Genomic DNA, 17,000 nt, shown 5'->3' with positions numbered 1-17,000 from the left:
GCTTCCTCTAGCTTCAGTTTCAAGTCACATTTGCCACCTGAATTCCTCAGTATGTGCCTGGCAGTATCAGATGCAGTACTTGACAGAATAGGGAGAATTATTCAATTATTTTGAATCTCTATTACCTTGCAAAATTGATAGCCAGCAAGGGATCATGAACATCATCTAATTCTAAATGTCTTTCTGCAATAGACTGCATCTTTATTAGGCTCTGCTTGGTAGCCTGCTGTTCTGTAATAATATCTTGAACAGGTTCTTCCCCATGCCGCAACCTCGACTGCACAGACTCCAGAAATAATTTGTACAAGCTCTTCCTTTCAGCATCTGAATCAGATAGTGAAATACAAAATATTTAGTCATCTAAGAAAACAGCTATTCACTTAAATTAGAACAAATAAGCACATAATAATTTAAGCCATTTATCCACAACAGAATTAAAGTAGCTATCTAGCAAGTTGTTCTGCTTTTCAACACTGGGATTCTCATACACAGTTATACATCTATTTACCACCCTTACATATAAGCATCCCTGTGCTGCTTATTGGCCTCCCCTGTTGCTGTAATATTAATCAAAAAGGAGGTATTACAATGATTTAATATATCACATTTGATCAATAACTGATATACCCTACTTAAAACCTTATTCAGCATATTCATTTTGTGTCTAGGCATCCAGGGATCACAAAAAGAACAATCCCAATCACTTAAACATACCTACATAATGAGTAGGCGGCGGGAGTTTGTTTTGCCCACAAAACCCCCCTCCAGAATGAATGCCTATAGTCTGTTAAAAAATTGAGACATTTCTATAACATTCAAGGGCAATATAACACCAATTCACAAAATCAGATTTTCATTTAACATGCTACTTTCTTAACATTACCACAGATTTCATAATTTGATGCTTGATTTAGTTTTGTACATTTGATTTGTAAAACTAACTTAGTTTTACAAAGCTACAAAAGTTTTGGAGTGCCAATGCATATTAAAACACTTCATAAAATAAAGATCCACATGAAAACAATTATGCGGCAATGGTCATTATAAAACATGCACATCCTCACCTACTCATATGAGATGGAAAAGGTAGGTTAATGGTCCATCCTTAAGAGACTGAATACTGGAAAGAATAATTTACCGTGATAAACACTATATAACTTTCTGATCTAACTACAAAGGTTGATAAAATGTCATTATTTAAAATCAAATATTATTGATTTTTAGTTTAAACACTGATTTTATCAGTGACAAATTTGGAGAGTTATGTTTGAAATTCTACCTACCTATGTAGGAAGATGAAGAAAAAGCTAATCTTTCCAATCCAAGCAACTGAAAAGAGTTTGCTAAAAATCAAAATACTATGGTAAATTTTCACAACAGAACAGCCATTTTTACCTCTTGATGCAGCCTGCTGAGGAGAGCCATCTGTGCACTGCAGGTTCTTCAACAACTGCATAGACTTTCCAGCCATAATTATTTGTTTTAACACTGGTTTCAAAAAAGAGACCATGGTGTGCTGTCTGCTTGAGGGTGCCTGATCACTTCCAGAACTAGCACTAGCATTATCACTCATTTTCTCTTCATTCTCTGTCTTCTCTGATACACTGTACAAAGTGTAAGTGGCATACCAAAAATCCCTATGATTAACTGGAACATTTTTGTTTCTGCAAAGGCAAACACGTAATTGTTAGTTCTTCTGCATAAAACTATAAATCGTGCCATATTAACCATATCTTCAAATGGTGTGAAGTTTTGAAAATAATCTAAGTAGAAATTAAGAGAGGAACACTAGCTTACAAAACTAAAGGCTGTGATCTGGTTTGCATGATTAGAGAAAGAAGACACCCAGAACCCTACAAAAGCCTATTTGTTCCAGGTGGGTTGTATCCACAGCAGTCACCATGGCTAGATTCACATGACACAATGACTTGCATTGCTGAGGGTGATTAAACTTATCCCATTACTGCATGTGAAGAGGAAAATAAGCCACTGTGGCTTATTTCCCCCTCTGCAAACCTGGTATATCTGTTGTTTCTGGAAGTACTGTTGAGTAAGGGATGTGCGATAAACAAATAGATAAGAATAAAGCTGCTTTGACCAAATGCAATCTTAGGAAGTTTCTACAAACTTTCTGTTTGAGAAAATACTAAGATTAGAATTAAAGTTTTACAAATTAGGCAAAGTAGGTGAGTCCAACTACTTTGCAACACACTGAAGTTTTCTTTATTCAAACGGAACCTCAGATGTATTTTGCTAACCATTTTATTAAATTAGTTTCCCAAATCAATTCAGATGACAAAAGAAACAATAAATCAACAAGTTGCTGCTCACATCAGTCCAAAGCAATACATACCTAAGCTTTCCCACACTGCCTAGAAACAAATTTTACGACTGCACAACAAATCAGCAGCTACCAAAAAAGTATCTTTAGGCAGTGTTCTCTGCTCTAAAGAACACCAATGAATTCAAGAAATATGTTCACTATCCCTACCTTTGAATTATAAATTCCTTAGCAGGATCAAATAAGTTACCATGGACAATCCATTCATCCACTGTCTGTAAATATGGCCTTACTGTTTCCACCCAGAGAGAAAACAAAAGGGAGACCTGAAATTAAATTTTAAAGAGGATGAGTGCGAATTCATTAAATTAACATAAGTCTGCTGTGATGTGTTTTAAAAGTACAGCAGCATCCCCTCACGCCTCACAGAGTTCTGCTCAAAAGATCTCTGATCTTTTGAGATAACACCTGTAACACAGGAAGCTGCTACCAAATTAGAGCAGCAAGAAAACTGCATTATGCAAGCAGAATGTCATTCATGATGCTTTGCAAGGTTCTCAACCAAACTTTGGATAGTTGCATACCAGCAAATGTTCATGCCATGACTTTCCAGGGAATGCCTGAAGTTGCATTTTTTTCCACCAAAACATGCAAAGAATTGTTCCCTTATGTGAATTAAATGTGTATAATGTTATTTCCAGCCTTAAGTATCCCACTCAGCTGTACACAGTTTTACATTTTGTAGCACTGATTGTTGGACATCAGGGAGACTCTATAATAGCTAATTATGTTTCCAAGAATTTCTAAACCAATCTTCAGTTGACTGAAGCAATGACATATTTTGCCTATAGAATTTAGAATAAAGTGAAAACTTCTGCATACCGTCTGCTCAGAGGCTTCTCCAACGTTGTCATAATCAAGAATGGCTTTGTACAGTGTATTAAGCAAATGAGATGCTCTAACAACATTGCGAGTGTCAGGTGGCACTTCTGCAACTCCAGTGCTAAAAACTTTATGAAGCACCTTCAGCTGTGCAAGTCGATGTGACAGCTTATCCATTACTATGGAAAGAGTAATTGTAGTATCTGCAAAACACAAGTACAGATGCCTATCTTATATGATTATTGCCAGGCAGCTTGCACTGACAACAGATAAAGGTTTATACAAAACTGTTATTGGAGTGCAAAGAATTTTACCTTTGTTGATTATGCACCTTTCTATTTCAGTAAGTTCCTCTTTGAAACTAATGAAATATTTATAAAGGGCTCTCATGAAAGCTTGATAGGTTCTAAATGGGGCTTCTGTAGATTTCTTGGGAGTGGATATGGTCCCATGTATTCCAGTTTCTGAACTGTGGCCCATAACTTCATCAATAAACTTTTGCAGCCTAAATACAACTTGCCCATATGCTGCTATCCTCTCCAGCATTGATCGTAATGAGTTCTACCAAAAAAAGGAGAATTTGTCAGTATTGTCTTCTAACAAAAGTTAAAGCATTCGTCAAGTCTAGAGCTATATACTGTTCAGCTTTTAGGAAAAAAGCCAGTTTCATCTTATTAACAGACCAAAATACAATCAGTTAGCATATTTTACATACAACTGTACTTCTGTGTGGCAAAAGAGTGTTCCCTTGCTTTGCATTTGATTATTGATTGAATCTAGTTTTATCACTTAAACTTACCTGGGTCAAATGGGTTACCATGATGTCATTTCTCACAGTAATTTTTCCCTCGTTCAGCTGAAATATAAAGAGATTTTTCACACCTGAAAGAAGCCTGTAAAACAAAAAGAAGCAAACAGATAAAACAGACTTTGCATAACCATACTTTTTAAATTCAAGTAACAACACAAGATATATGCTAGAAGACCCCAGATAAACATTAGGCTTGTGCAAATCCTCTTTTAACAGATGCCTTGGGCTTGTACCTACATGTTGCTGAACTGGTGGCACGCGTAATTATAGTGTTCTAGTTGTCCATGATTAGTTTTTGGAGAAATTGTGATAATTTTCCTCTGTAAGCATTTCATAAAAGGGGCTCAGTTTTACAGATGTACTACAAGGAACTGATCCACAGAATGCATTTAAAAAGTGCCTGTTTTTTAAAGGTTGTGGCATAATTCCTATAAAACTTATTATTCCTCAATCATTTATTCTGGGTAATATAATTTTCCATTATACCTCCCACTAGCAAGTGCCACACTGAAGTTAATGACACTTGCAAAAGAAAACCAATAAAGCTATGTCAGGAGCACTCCTGCAGCTATCAATTTGAGACACACAAGCAAATTCTAAGTGTTATTTCAAGAACAGTGCAGAGCAGCAAATTCTGCTTTATGATACAACAAGTGTCAATAACAGAATTGTTATTATGGGCTGATTTTTTGAGATAAGGAACAGTATTACAGTATTTCTGAATGTATTATTCATAAAGATTACAGATCGTGAAGATTATTCAGCAAAGCATTCAATAGTTCCCTAATGGTACCTTCTCTTGGCTTGTTACTTACCAAATTGTTTCCCGAATGACCTGTGTTTCAGTGACAAGAATTCTTTCTTCTGGCACATACAAGGGATCGCTACTATATATGTGCTGCTCCCTACAAGGAAAAATCATTACTATTCTTTAACAATTGGCATTTGGTGCAAAAGCACCAAACTTTATTCCTTGCACTCACTTCTCTTGCAGCTTCAAAATATTTTTGAAACTACATGTCAAAATAACACTTAGCTCTCATCACATGAGGGCTAAATGTTATTGACTCTGCATTCCTAGCCTTAAAAGTTATTTTGTTATATATGTATACCCCCGCCCAATGCACAAAGGCGTCTCAGGGAGGCTGACAAAAATCAAACCAGATAATTTAACAAGTTAACAATAATTAAATATACACACAAACCTGGTAAAAATTCACAAATGAAAGAAAATAAAAACACAATCAAAATCAAGAAAAACAATCAAAATCAATAAAAACAAAATAAAAACCAAAAATCAACTGTGAAATTAAAACCTGATTAAAATTCCTAACAATTAAAATGATGGTCAAATAAAAATTTTACTAAAATTGCAACATCCATATATTTAAATACTACATACAATAGCACAATTCAAAATGTTTGTAATCCTTCAAAATCTTTCATAATAATTCCAGAACTCAAAGTTTATAAGGATTTTACATTCTTTTGTATCATGTTATTGCACTCCACAAAATACTGAGACCATAGACCACAGGATAAGAGGAAGAACAGATTCAATGCAACATTTTATGTATGGTGACATTTGAAAAAAGTTATAATGGACTGATAGTCATTTCACATCCCTCCAATGCAAATTTTCTTTGCTACTTACCATACAGCAGCTAAATTAGAATGAAAATGCAAACTATGGGAAAAACGAAAAGCTCTGCCAGTCCAATATTGAGCAACTACATGTTGTTCCAGCCAGGTACGTGCATCAGGTTCACCTGCAGTTAAGGTATTTTATGAAACATTTTAGGACAGGAAAATTTTCCACATATAAATCAAATAAATCTAAACAATTTTAGATAAATTGTTCTGAACAATAAATCTAAACAGTGCAAGTTAGTATTACTATCAGTCCTATTCAAAATTGAAAGCTTTCATTTCAGGGCTTACACTAAACAAGAGCATACATGTAGGAGGCCAAGGTAAACAATCTCATCCTGTAATTTAGATGCTCAAAGACATACTGAAGCAGGTATAAAAGTGAAAATCCACAAGCCAGAAACAGAACTGGTTAGATAATCATGCTTTATATTGTTTCTGTTTGACCAGAAAGTTGATGCCAAGGAAGGCCATTCCTTATATTCTAAAGAAGACTTGCAAAAATTATCCTCCCTATGGAGGCATCTTAGCACAAATAGTGATGGGGACAGTGGAAGAGAATGTCCAACAAGAGACTGAACTGGATTCTATCACAAGTTTGCATGTCACAACAACCTACCCTCTGAATAAGCTATGCGGAACTCAGGAGATCTGGATTCTAGTCCCCACTCAACCATGAAGATGAGTGGGTTATTTTGGGCCAGTCACAGATTCTCAGTCCAGCCAACACAGGGTTGTTGTTGTGAGGATAATATTGAGAAAAAGTAAAGAATCATGTAAGTCACTTGAAATTCCTCGGAAGGAAAAAAGGTTAGATATAAATTTAATAAAGAAATCAGCCCATGTTACACCCAACAGACAATCAGCATCACTGTTTGTGTCTGCCCTGCTTCCCCTTCAGTCAACCTATAGTGATGGCAAGCACTTCTCACTTGCTGTAGGGTTTTTTCCTTTTGTTTTCTTTTTTTCCATAGATTACTTTCTGTGATCTCTGATCTGACAACTAATGACAATCCTACAAAGCGACAAAGCAGCACATTGGAGAGAGGCTTGCCACTGGTTCATCACTCTTCTTTTTTTACACTTTACATGAATAAACTGTTGGCACCAGGCACACCTCTCTGGGGTGCATATTCCAAAGATGGTGTGCCACCTCCAGAGAAGGCAGCCATTCTCCTGATCTCCTTCAAGGAAGGCTCCCAAAGAAGGAACTCTGACCCAGATCTTAGGGACAGGCAGGGACATATGAAAGGAAACACTCCTTCAAATACACAGGTCCTGAACCATTTAGGGCTTTATAAGTCATCATCAATGCCTTAAATTGAGCCCAGACTTCAACTGTGGTAGGTGGTAAAGGACTGACGTTATATGCACATTTCTGCTGGTCCCTGTTAACAGCCTGGCTGCTCTATTCTGAACCAACTGAAGTATCCAAACGGTCTTCAAGAACAGCCCCATGTAGAGCGTGTTACAATAGTCCAATCGGGAGGTAAGTAGAGTATAGAACAGTATCGCTAGGCTCTAAGTGATGGACCAGCCGAAGCTGGAGGAATGCGTACCTCACCACAGTAGTCTCCTGGAACTCCAAGGATAACTCTGGGTTGAGGAGCACTCCCAAACTACACACCCTGTCCCTTAGGGGGAGTGCAACCCCATCCAGAATAGGACAGTCACTGCCTCACCTGGATTAGATGTAAAAGAGAGATAGAGGTGGGTGTTATCAGCATACTGGTAATTCCTTAGCCCAAGCCTCCGGATAACCTCTCCCAGAGGTTTCATGTAGCTGTTGAACAGCATGGAGAATAAAATGCACCCCTACGGAACTCCATGGCATAGCTGCCATGGCACAGAGCCATAATCCCCCTGCATCATCACTATGCTAATTATACGTACCCCTGCTTTTGTCACCTAACCTCAAGGAAATATTGCTTGGATTTGATAATGAGCAGGATGTTGGTAAACAGGCTGAAGTTAAACCTAGTCAAGATTAAATGCTGTTGATCAGTTTAAAAAAGCCTGAATCAGGGATCAGTTTTCAACCTATTAATGCATTCCAACTTAATGATAAAGTCCATAGCTTGGGAGTGTTTCTTGAACCTGGCTGTTCCTGGATCTTTTGGTGGCAACGGTGAAATGAGTTTGTACCAGCGACAAGCTTTCCTGAGTTGGTCTGATCTGGCAACAGTTATCTATGCCTTCATTGCACTGCACTCTATGGTGGGCTACCCCTAAAGGGTGCCCAGAAGTTTCAACTGGTGTAAAACGTGGCCACTAGGCTGGTAGCTAGTATACAGCATTGTGAATTTATTATACCTATCTTGAAGTAGAAGTATGGGTTGACAATTACTCTCCTGACTCAATTCAAGGTGCTGGTTTTAACTTTTAATGTCCTAAATGGCCTGGAACTTGGCAATCTAAGGGATCGCCTGACTCCTTATGCACCTACAAGGAGGTGTTCAAGTATACCATTACCTAGAAAAGTGAATTGTTTGAGATTTCTCAGATGTCATTCCCAACTATGAAGTATGTTTCTTCAAGAACTGTAATCAATTCCCACTCTCCTATGTGAGGACTTTAGAAAGTGTTATGAAGGCAGAAATGTTTAAGTCAGCCTTTTCAGTGATGCAGTTAATGTATTATTGCTTTTAATGTTCCTGCTTTCCATTCTTTAAACGTTTCATTGTTTCAAACTGCTCTGCATCACCTTAATTGCGTTTTAATAAAAAGAACAGTGCTAAATATATAATTATGATTAGCAGAGTGCCAATTTTACATCCGCATTGACCCAGAAAATCTGCTATTGATTTCACAGATGTCCCAGGGTTTTGATGACTCAAGCCCTCAACAGCAAAAATGACGACAATGTTTATGAATCACTTCTCCAAGGGAGTAATTCTGTTCACATTTAAACAGAAATAAGTCCTACAACTTCTAGGATTTCCTAGCCAGCATACCTGGTTATTGAATGTTGAGAGTTGTAGGCCATTTTTTCTATCTAAATGTGTATAGAATTAAACCCTAAGTAAATAAAGGGCCATGAAATTGGTTTACATTGCCAGCCTGATTTTCAAAATGATACAAGCTTTTATAAAATCTAAAGTGATTGCAATAAACCAGATAACAGTAACTAACACAAGCCAGACTGATACAAATATCCTACCAAAATGAAGCAAACAGAAAGCAAACCTTTCCAGGTGACCTGAGATGCTGACTTTTTGTTCTGATCCTGATCTTCTTGTGGTGTCCTATCTACTTGAATACCAGAGTCTTCCCTACTCAAAGGTTCTGTATCTTCTTCATCATCACTTATGTCAGACCATTCCTATAAAACATTAACATAAGTTTTTTAAAAAATGTCAGACAAATGGACAAATAGTTCATTCTACTATTTTTTTTAAAAATGGTAACACAATGTTAGATTGACTGCCACTGTAGTATAGTGGTTAAAGTGCTGGATTGGATCCTGGAGGTCTGAGTTCTAGTCTTCACTCAACCAAAGTTTAATGGGTCACTTTGGGCCTCACGCTGACTCTCAGTCCAACTTAGCACACAGGGTTGTTGAAAGGATAAAATTGAGAGGAGGAGGAAGATTATGTAAACTACCTTGAGTTCCTTGAAGGAAAAAGGTGGAGTATAACTATAGTAAATAAATAAAATTGCTTTCTAAATAAAGTATGTTACAATAAGGTTTAGCATCTAAATCAGATCACAATTCAGCATATTCATAATGGCTTCCTTCACAAGTTCTATTAACAAACAGCATAGAAATATGATTATTATTCCAATATAGACCAAAAGTTCCATCTAGGTTAGGATACTTCTAATATTGGTCAAGCAAATGTCACAGAAAAACTTGCCACAAGAGCCTGATGATAGTAATTCGATCTATCATGTAATAAAAATCATCCAGAACATGCAAATTCCTTTCTTAGCCATTATAGCAAATAGCCAGATTAGACCTATTCCTAACAAGAGCCTGGGGACAGTAAGTGGCGCAGTGGTTTAAAGCACTGTGCTGCTGGGCTGGTTGATCGAAAGGTCACCGGTTTGAATCTGCACAATGGGGTGAGTTCCGTTGCTCCGTCCCAGCTCCTGCCAACCTTGCAGTTCGAAAGCATGCAAATGCAAGTAGATAAAAAGGTACCCCTTCGGTGGGCAGGTAACAGCGTTCCGTGCACTTCGGTGTTTATTCATGCCGGCCACATGACCACAGAGACTGTCTGCGGACACATGCTGGCTCCCTCAGCTAGGAAATGGAGATAAGCACTGCCCCCTAGAGTCAGGCATGACTGGGCTTAATGTCAAGGGGAAACCTTTACCTTTACCTTTAACAGGAGCTTAGTTGCACTTGTACTTTTACAACAGTTACACTGATTCAGAAATGTTACCCTAATTCAGGTACAAGCAACTTGTGGCCCTCTGGATATTCTGACCCATCATGCCTCACTATTGGCCCAAAGACTTGAAGGGCCATAAATTGCCTATCCCTGGTTTAAATTATAGTTCAACCCTCTGAACTGCTTTCCAGGCACAGGAATTTTTTAGCGAACCAGAATCTCACTACCATCAAAACAGTAACAATCCTCACCCCAGCCTACAATTTGGCACTATCAAAAGCAGAGGGAACAGCAGCTCCTTTAGCCTGTATGCTATGAGATTTTTTAGAACCACAGAAGCAACAAGGGAGGGAAATCCTACACTCGCCTTATACAAAAGCTTCAGCATTCTGGGAAATTTTTCTGACAGATGTCTATCCAAACTACCAGCAAACAGAACATGTCACCAGTACCACAAATACAGTTACCACTGCTATTCAGAACTGCAAACAACAGGTACTAAGTCTCAAAAGAATGATATTGAAATGTAATGGTAGTCATAAAACAATATATCAATGGGAATGTAAAAACAAGAAATAGGACAAGGGTATTTCTATACTGGCAATCGGTTTCACTATCAAAAGTGGATAATGGCCAGTTTGAAAGGTATAGAAAATGTCAGTTTTTGACAATGTATCCTGTGGTTTTATAAAGCCTCGTTCTGTATTACTTACTGGTGTTTCTAAATCAGGGCCAAAGTCAAACTCTTCACCTTCCATTAAGTATTTTCCCCAATCAAATTCTTCTTTTTCTAAGGGAAAAAACATACATTGAAAGCTATAATTACTTCCTTTCAACTGCCTCTTCAATGACTCCCATCACAGACTGAACAAGTGCAGGGCTGAGAGATTTTGAAAAAATAAACAGTAGTAAAGTTTCAGTGCACACAGATAACCTAATAACAACTCACAAAATAAAACTTGATACATTTTTAGCAAATATGTTACATAAAACCTCAGAAGTATCAGGTTTTCCACTTGTTTTCTGGGATACTATCAATCTGTGAATATGTGTAATATACTAAAACCTACCCACTTCTTTCTCTCTTGGCTTTTCTGCATAGCTGGTGTTGGAAGGTGAATCAGACAAGCACAGTAGAAGAGAGAGAATTGCATAATGGTTATCTGTCTAAAACCAAAAGACAAAGAAGGAATTCAGCAAAGGAAAAACATTTGTTAAGAGTTTAAAAAATAATCAGACTAGGATTCCAGTGCAGCAGTGTATTTACAAGGGCAAAATAGCAGCTTCAGTTTATGATGTAGTTTAATAGGAAGAGGATAATAAGATACAAAACCACATAGGATTTTTAAAAAGCAATGTATATACCAACATATTTCAATTGGCAGAGATATCCATTGCATAATTGCTTTTAATCTCCAAAAGCTGATTAGGCTCAGATAAATTTTACTGGAATTTGCCTTGAAAGTGTGTAACTTTTCAATCAATTCATGATCAGGACAGTCACATTTCTGAAATGTACATAAAATAATTGCTGCCTTGAGGGCAAACAGCCTTGGCAAGGATGCAGAAACTAGAGAGTCCTTTGTTTTGCCAAAAGATAAACTTATGCACAAAATTAATCATGTGTAGAAAATGACTTGCAGACTATAAAGCTCTTCATGTCGCAATCTTAGATTCACTAACTTGGGAATGAGCACCACTGAACTCAATGAGAAATTCGTATGACTGCCCTGTGGCTGATTTTCCCAGCTAATGGAAAGATTGTGGTTTAGGTGGTCCTCTACAGAGATGTGAGTTCTCAATGGCTGTTCTACCTGGTACTGAGCAGCAAAAGAAAAATCTGCAAACTTTTCCAGAGAATCTCTCCTCCAGAAATCTCAAACCACACTGCCTTTCCCCCCTTTTCAATCTATTATTACGTATGTCTGATAAGATAGCAAACTCTCCTGCTATCCTATCAAAAATCTTCCAATATTTCAGTAGAAGATTGTAGTACTATGTGTCTCTAACTGGCATTAATATTATCTAATGGGATACATGTAAATAATATGCAGATAAACAGAACTGTGTGTGTATGCATACACACACAACTGCATAACAGTGTTTCAGTCTTAAAGATTGCAGCAAAAATGCCTTTAAAAACTGATCAGGGTGCAAATTGCTTATTGCTACAAAGTGATCAGCATCAGAACAAATATAAACATTCCATTTGAAGGCAATATTCTAAAAATGCAATACCTTTGTTCCTTCAGTGGTTGGAAGAGGCAAATTCAGAAATTTTTCTGTTAGTCTTTTCCAGCTTGCGGCCTTAACAAGCTCTGAGTGAATAACCAGCTTTTCATAAATTCTGTGTCAAAAGAAGGAGTGCCCATCAATGACTCTTTCAAGATAAAAGAACAAGTTCAATGTCACAAAAATAATAAACTCTTACCCCTCTATTATTTTCTCCACTTTGTGACTACTGACATCAAGAAACTGATGAAATCTAGAAAAAAATACAGAGTATTTTTCATCACATATCTCAAAAAGTGCTAAGGAAGTAGTCTGCTTTTCTTGCTGTTTTGGCGTATGGTATGCAAACAGAAGCTGAAACAGAAGTTGCAATGTGGAATGTTTCTGTTTACCATTAAAGTCAACTCAACATGCCCTCAAAAAAGGATATTCCTTCCCCCTTCTTATACCCTACCTCCCTCAATAGTCAGTTAGCCATTGTCATTAAGGTTTTTTTTTTTTTAATGGTTCCACTTTTAAGGGATTTTTTGTTGTACATGTTCTTTTGCAAATCTCAGGTTTCTTCCAAGTCTGCTGACATCTTCTCCTTGTGCTACAGTTCTGGCTACCTAAGCATGGCACTCAGTTCAACATCAGAAGTAGACAGACTGATTCAGTATTCAGGTATTAGAACTCTGTACTTAGTCAGAAGACTAAATTAAAATGAGACTATAACAGCACGTTTACAGCTGCTGCTCAGAGGTTTCACAGTTATAACATAATTCCAATTCTAATTCATACCTCTTTTAAAAATGGAGCCTCCATGTTCAGCAGCAGTATATCTCAAGAACAAGTAGACAAGGAACATGAGAAAGCTCTAAAAGTATATTTGACACAACCTCACTCAGTTGAAACTTAAGCAGGTCTAGACTGAAGAGCGGATATCCCCACATAACAGTTCCACGATAAAAGAACAGTGAAATCCTAATGATCTAAACCAAGAATATAATCTGTGCAGTTTGCTATCTTACACTTTGCCGTATTTTATCCTGTCGAGCATATGGAATCCCTGCAGAGAATATTTGTTATTGGGCGGATTAAAAAACGCAGTGCATAAATACGCAAGCAGCCAAGCAAAGCAACGACCTTTAAGTTTCCGGTGGGCTTCTTTGGGTCACCTTCTCCTCTGTCATTGCCCGGAGAGCGGCTCTTCTCCATGGCTGCTTTCATCATTCGCGCTGGCCATGCCGGGTCTCCCGCAGCTTCCCTCTGCGGATCCAGGGAACGCGCCTCCTCCCCGTGGACTTACCGCCCACCCACCGCTATTCCCGTCGCGTCCAGGCCCGAGTCAAGGCTTTCCCCGCTCGCCTCTGCCGCGGCCGGCTAACGGACCTGAAGTTGGACCAGGCGAAGTTCAGCGCCGCCTGGAAGTGCCCAGAGTCGACCCTCCTGTGCTCGTTCAGGCCCGTCACACGCCGGATCAACTCCCGCACGGACGCGGCTTGCTCCTGCTCAAACCGACTCCAGTGCGCCGGGGGAGTCGTCGGGTCTGCGGCGGCGGCCGCCATCACCACCGAGGGAGACGAACCCGACCTTAGCCTGTTTCGATGCCCCCGTTTGTTTCGGCCGCCATCACTCGCAACTTCTCGCGAGATTTGCAGTACCGCGATAGTTCCTTTCCCGAGTGTCCTGGACAAGGCGGGTTGGGGCGGCGGAGGCAGCCGGGGCGGGGGGGGGGGGCAACGTAGCGCATGCGTCCTCCGCCACATGTGTGTCCGCTTAGCTGGAGAACGCCTCATCTTAGCCGTGCGTGCTTTTTCGTTGGATCGTGTTTTTGCAAACCGTTTTTTCGGACGCACTTCTATGGCTGTTGTTTGTAGGACCTTTTTTGTGTCTAAACAGGTATAGGGTTGTAGTCTAAGCTGTTAATTTAAACATCTGTTTAGCTTCTTGTTTGTTCCTAATATGTCTAGATCAGGGGTGGGCAATTAATTTTCCTATGGGGCCACATGAGAAACTTTGACAGTTGTGAAGGGCCGGACCAATACACTTACAGCTCTGCTCAATATATGTCTCTATAAAAACAGTAAATGAAACATTACAATGATTCAATGAAAATGTGGAGCACAGAACAACACTATTTAATGAATATTCACAAAAACATTAACATTACATGAAAAGCAATAAATTCAATTCAGTTTAGCAGATGCTTCAAAATAAAAGCATTGCAGTTGTATTGCTTGCATCTATATTACGACGATATATATTTGCACTGACTTTTAATTTGCCCGTGACATCATGCGGGCCAGTCAGGGTCAGCCATCAGGCCGGATGTGGCCCACGGGCCATACAATGCCCAGGTCTGGTCTAGATCAATAAGCAGTAGAGTTACTAGGACGAGGCAAAACCGTTTGAAGGTGGGTAATGGGAAACTACGTTTTGCATTGCAGCTCCCACAAGATACGCTAGTTGGCTTTCTGGGCATTTTGGGCCAAACATTTGGAGGACAGCAGACAGCCTACCTATATGCGGCTTGCTAGAGAGTCAGTGAATGAAACTTTCTGCTAACCCTTACAGTTTGTTTGCAGGAATAACATGTTTTCAAATATCAAGTCCTCCCATACAATCACTATAGAAAACTTGATAAGGTAAGGCAACTTGATGGATGTATAATGGTTTATGAAACACCTTTGTATGAGTATTCTAAAAGAGAAGAGCGCTTTCCCTTTGTTAGGCTACTGAAAAACTGCCAAAAAAGAGAGGACAGCAATTTCCATTTAAATTCACATACATGCATTTAAATCATTATATAGAAATAATAGAAATCCAGTGTAATTCATTTAGAACGTAAGATCAGGTGTCTTATTGCTCAGTCCACTCTTCAGTTGTTCAGTCTTGATGGACAACTGCGAGGCCCCTGTTAACCCTTCTAAGGGTTGTTTATCTTTAAACAAGGCAGGGACTGGACAGCCCTTCAATAGGGGATACTTTCAAAAACAGAGGACAATCCTCTGTTAAAAGAGGGGATTACTCCTGAGAGGGAGAGGGGGCTTTTTCTATGAAGTGACTTATAAAACTTCCTACAACAAGAGTATTTACAAAATTCGGGGTTTTTTTTTTTTAATAAAAAAAAGTATTTCTTTACAGCTCACTTTGCTAGTGTTAGTGGACATGAAGTAGGATTGCAGTTGCTTTACACACTTCCAGATTGTGCCCGCCACAATCTAATTTTAGAAAAGTCCTTTCATTTTGCTGATAAACATGTATTGTTGAACTGTATTTGCACAATGTGGGGCCTGCCAGATGGTCACCATGCATGGCTCTTTCAAGAGCCAAATGTCTTCTATTTCAGAACTGAAAAGGGAGGCCTCCTCTGCCATTTGACACCACTCAGTCTTCCAGCAGGGTTCCTAATGTAAACTCCAGCATATGGATGTATATTGAAGGATTTGATCAGTATATACAGAAATGTGATTTTTAGTTTTATGAATACTTGTGCATCCCTTTACATTGAATGATCTTATTTTTCTCCAATTGTTTTATCTCCTTCAGACATCTTACCTATTCCCACTTCCCTTTTGACTTTCAATATTTTTCTTCTTGTATCTCATTGTAACATCATGTAGAATTTGTAACAAAAAATAAAACTATACATCAAATTGTAAAAAAATGTTTGTTGCTTCATGCATGCACAGCAAGATTTCATGCAGAATTCCCAATGGTGTTGGGGAAAGTATCCATAGTTGTCCAAGTACATCAGACTGTCTCCCAGCATGCTAAGCCATGGGGATATACATTTGGAAATAGTGAGACTTTTTGGTGCTGAGTGTCTCTGGGGATCAGCACAGGACAAGTGAGCCAAATTCCCAGCTGAGAGTTGTGGAACAAGACAGAGGTTTATACCCACTACACACCCATACTTGCACTGGGTTTCATATTCCATCTGATATTAAAACCTCACCTACCTTTCTCCAGGGAGGAGAATTGCAGAAAGAACAAACTTGGGCTGGCTACCAAAGCCACTCATACTTTTGTAGACCCTGGCAAAATCCTAAATGTTTAGTATAGTTTGTAATTATATAAATTTTTGGGAACAAGGTTCAGAGGTTCTTGACACACATCCAGTGGAAAGTTTACACTTTCTGGGAAACATGCTAACTGTGCTAATAAGTTAATCTGGGGAAGCTTTCACTGAAGCAAGAGACATTCTTGAAAGCTCTGTTGGAAAAAGTAATGAAAGAAAAATGAATATAAATGAATGTGACAGGCGTGTAGGGAGAATGCTCATTAGCATTTGTAAAGGTCAGTCCTGGTTCCCAACATGGATTAAAAGCACTATTCCATAGTTTAATCCCCAACAGGTAAAAGAAATTGGGACTCACCAGGACTTCCATGACCCTTTGGAAATGTCAATTTCTGCAAAAAAAAAAAAAAAAAAAAAAGTTTTCCATGTGAATAAAAGAGAAGAATATGAATGAGAAGTCTCAGCTAAATCATTTTCTGTTCAATATCATCCAGCTGTGACATTGTCTGCAACCCTGTATATTGGCATAGGCAAACTTTTGGGGTGTGTAGGCTCATTTGGCAGTTTGAGAAACTGAGCTGCAGCTGAAGCTTCTCACTTTGCTTTGAAATTATGTATTTAAAAACAAAAAGGCGGGAGGCATAGGGCACCTCAGCAGCAGGAAAGGCATCTAGGGATACATGGGTACTTGTGGACTCTGCATTGCTTACTCTGGTACATGTCTGCCCTTGTGAGTGTAAGTAGATGTTCACTTACTCTGAAATAAATGTGTATTCTGTGCATATTGTCTTGGGACTGTGCCCC

General features: G+C 38.7%; 1 protein-coding gene across 5 annotated transcripts in view; it reads right to left on the bottom strand.

The window, feature by feature from the left end:
* TUBGCP5 (tubulin gamma complex associated protein 5) overlaps positions 1–13,821 on the bottom strand; it is a 28,569-nt gene extending 14,748 nt beyond the window's left edge. For 3 of the 5 annotated variants that reach the window (XR_006415025.1, XM_044433192.1, XM_044433207.1), the window contains exons 1-14: positions 13,565–13,821; positions 12,393–12,446; positions 12,200–12,308; positions 11,032–11,128; positions 10,675–10,751; positions 8,811–8,946; positions 5,629–5,743; positions 4,790–4,879; positions 3,963–4,056; positions 3,478–3,724; positions 3,164–3,366; positions 2,492–2,607; positions 1,396–1,664; positions 126–324 (exon numbers count right to left, since the gene is read on the bottom strand). Coding sequence is in view for 4 of the 5 variants with exons in the window: in XM_044433192.1 (XP_044289127.1) it covers positions 126–324; positions 1,396–1,664; positions 2,492–2,607; positions 3,164–3,366; positions 3,478–3,724; positions 3,963–4,056; positions 4,790–4,879; positions 5,629–5,743; positions 8,811–8,946; positions 10,675–10,751; positions 11,032–11,128; positions 12,200–12,308; positions 12,393–12,446; positions 13,565–13,740 (1,982 nt within the window). In the remaining variant the exon portion in view is untranslated. Of the gene's footprint in view, positions 1–125; positions 325–1,395; positions 1,665–2,491; positions 2,608–3,163; positions 3,367–3,477; positions 3,725–3,962; positions 4,057–4,789; positions 4,880–5,628; positions 5,744–6,243; positions 7,249–8,810; positions 8,947–10,674; positions 10,752–11,031; positions 11,129–12,199; positions 12,309–12,392; positions 12,447–13,564 lie in introns of those variants that run through there. The other 2 variants (XM_044433183.1, XM_044433217.1) reach the window with 2 other exon arrangements.
* Positions 13,822–17,000: the final 3,179 nt, after the last annotated feature.

Source organism: Varanus komodoensis, unplaced genomic scaffold, assembly GCF_004798865.1.
Source record: "Varanus komodoensis strain SLA01 unplaced genomic scaffold, ASM479886v1 scaffold1, whole genome shotgun sequence".
Taxonomy (NCBI): domain Eukaryota; kingdom Metazoa; phylum Chordata; class Lepidosauria; order Squamata; family Varanidae; genus Varanus; species Varanus komodoensis.
Note: the sequence above shows the minus strand (reverse complement) of the source record. Positions and strands in the feature narration are given on the sequence as shown.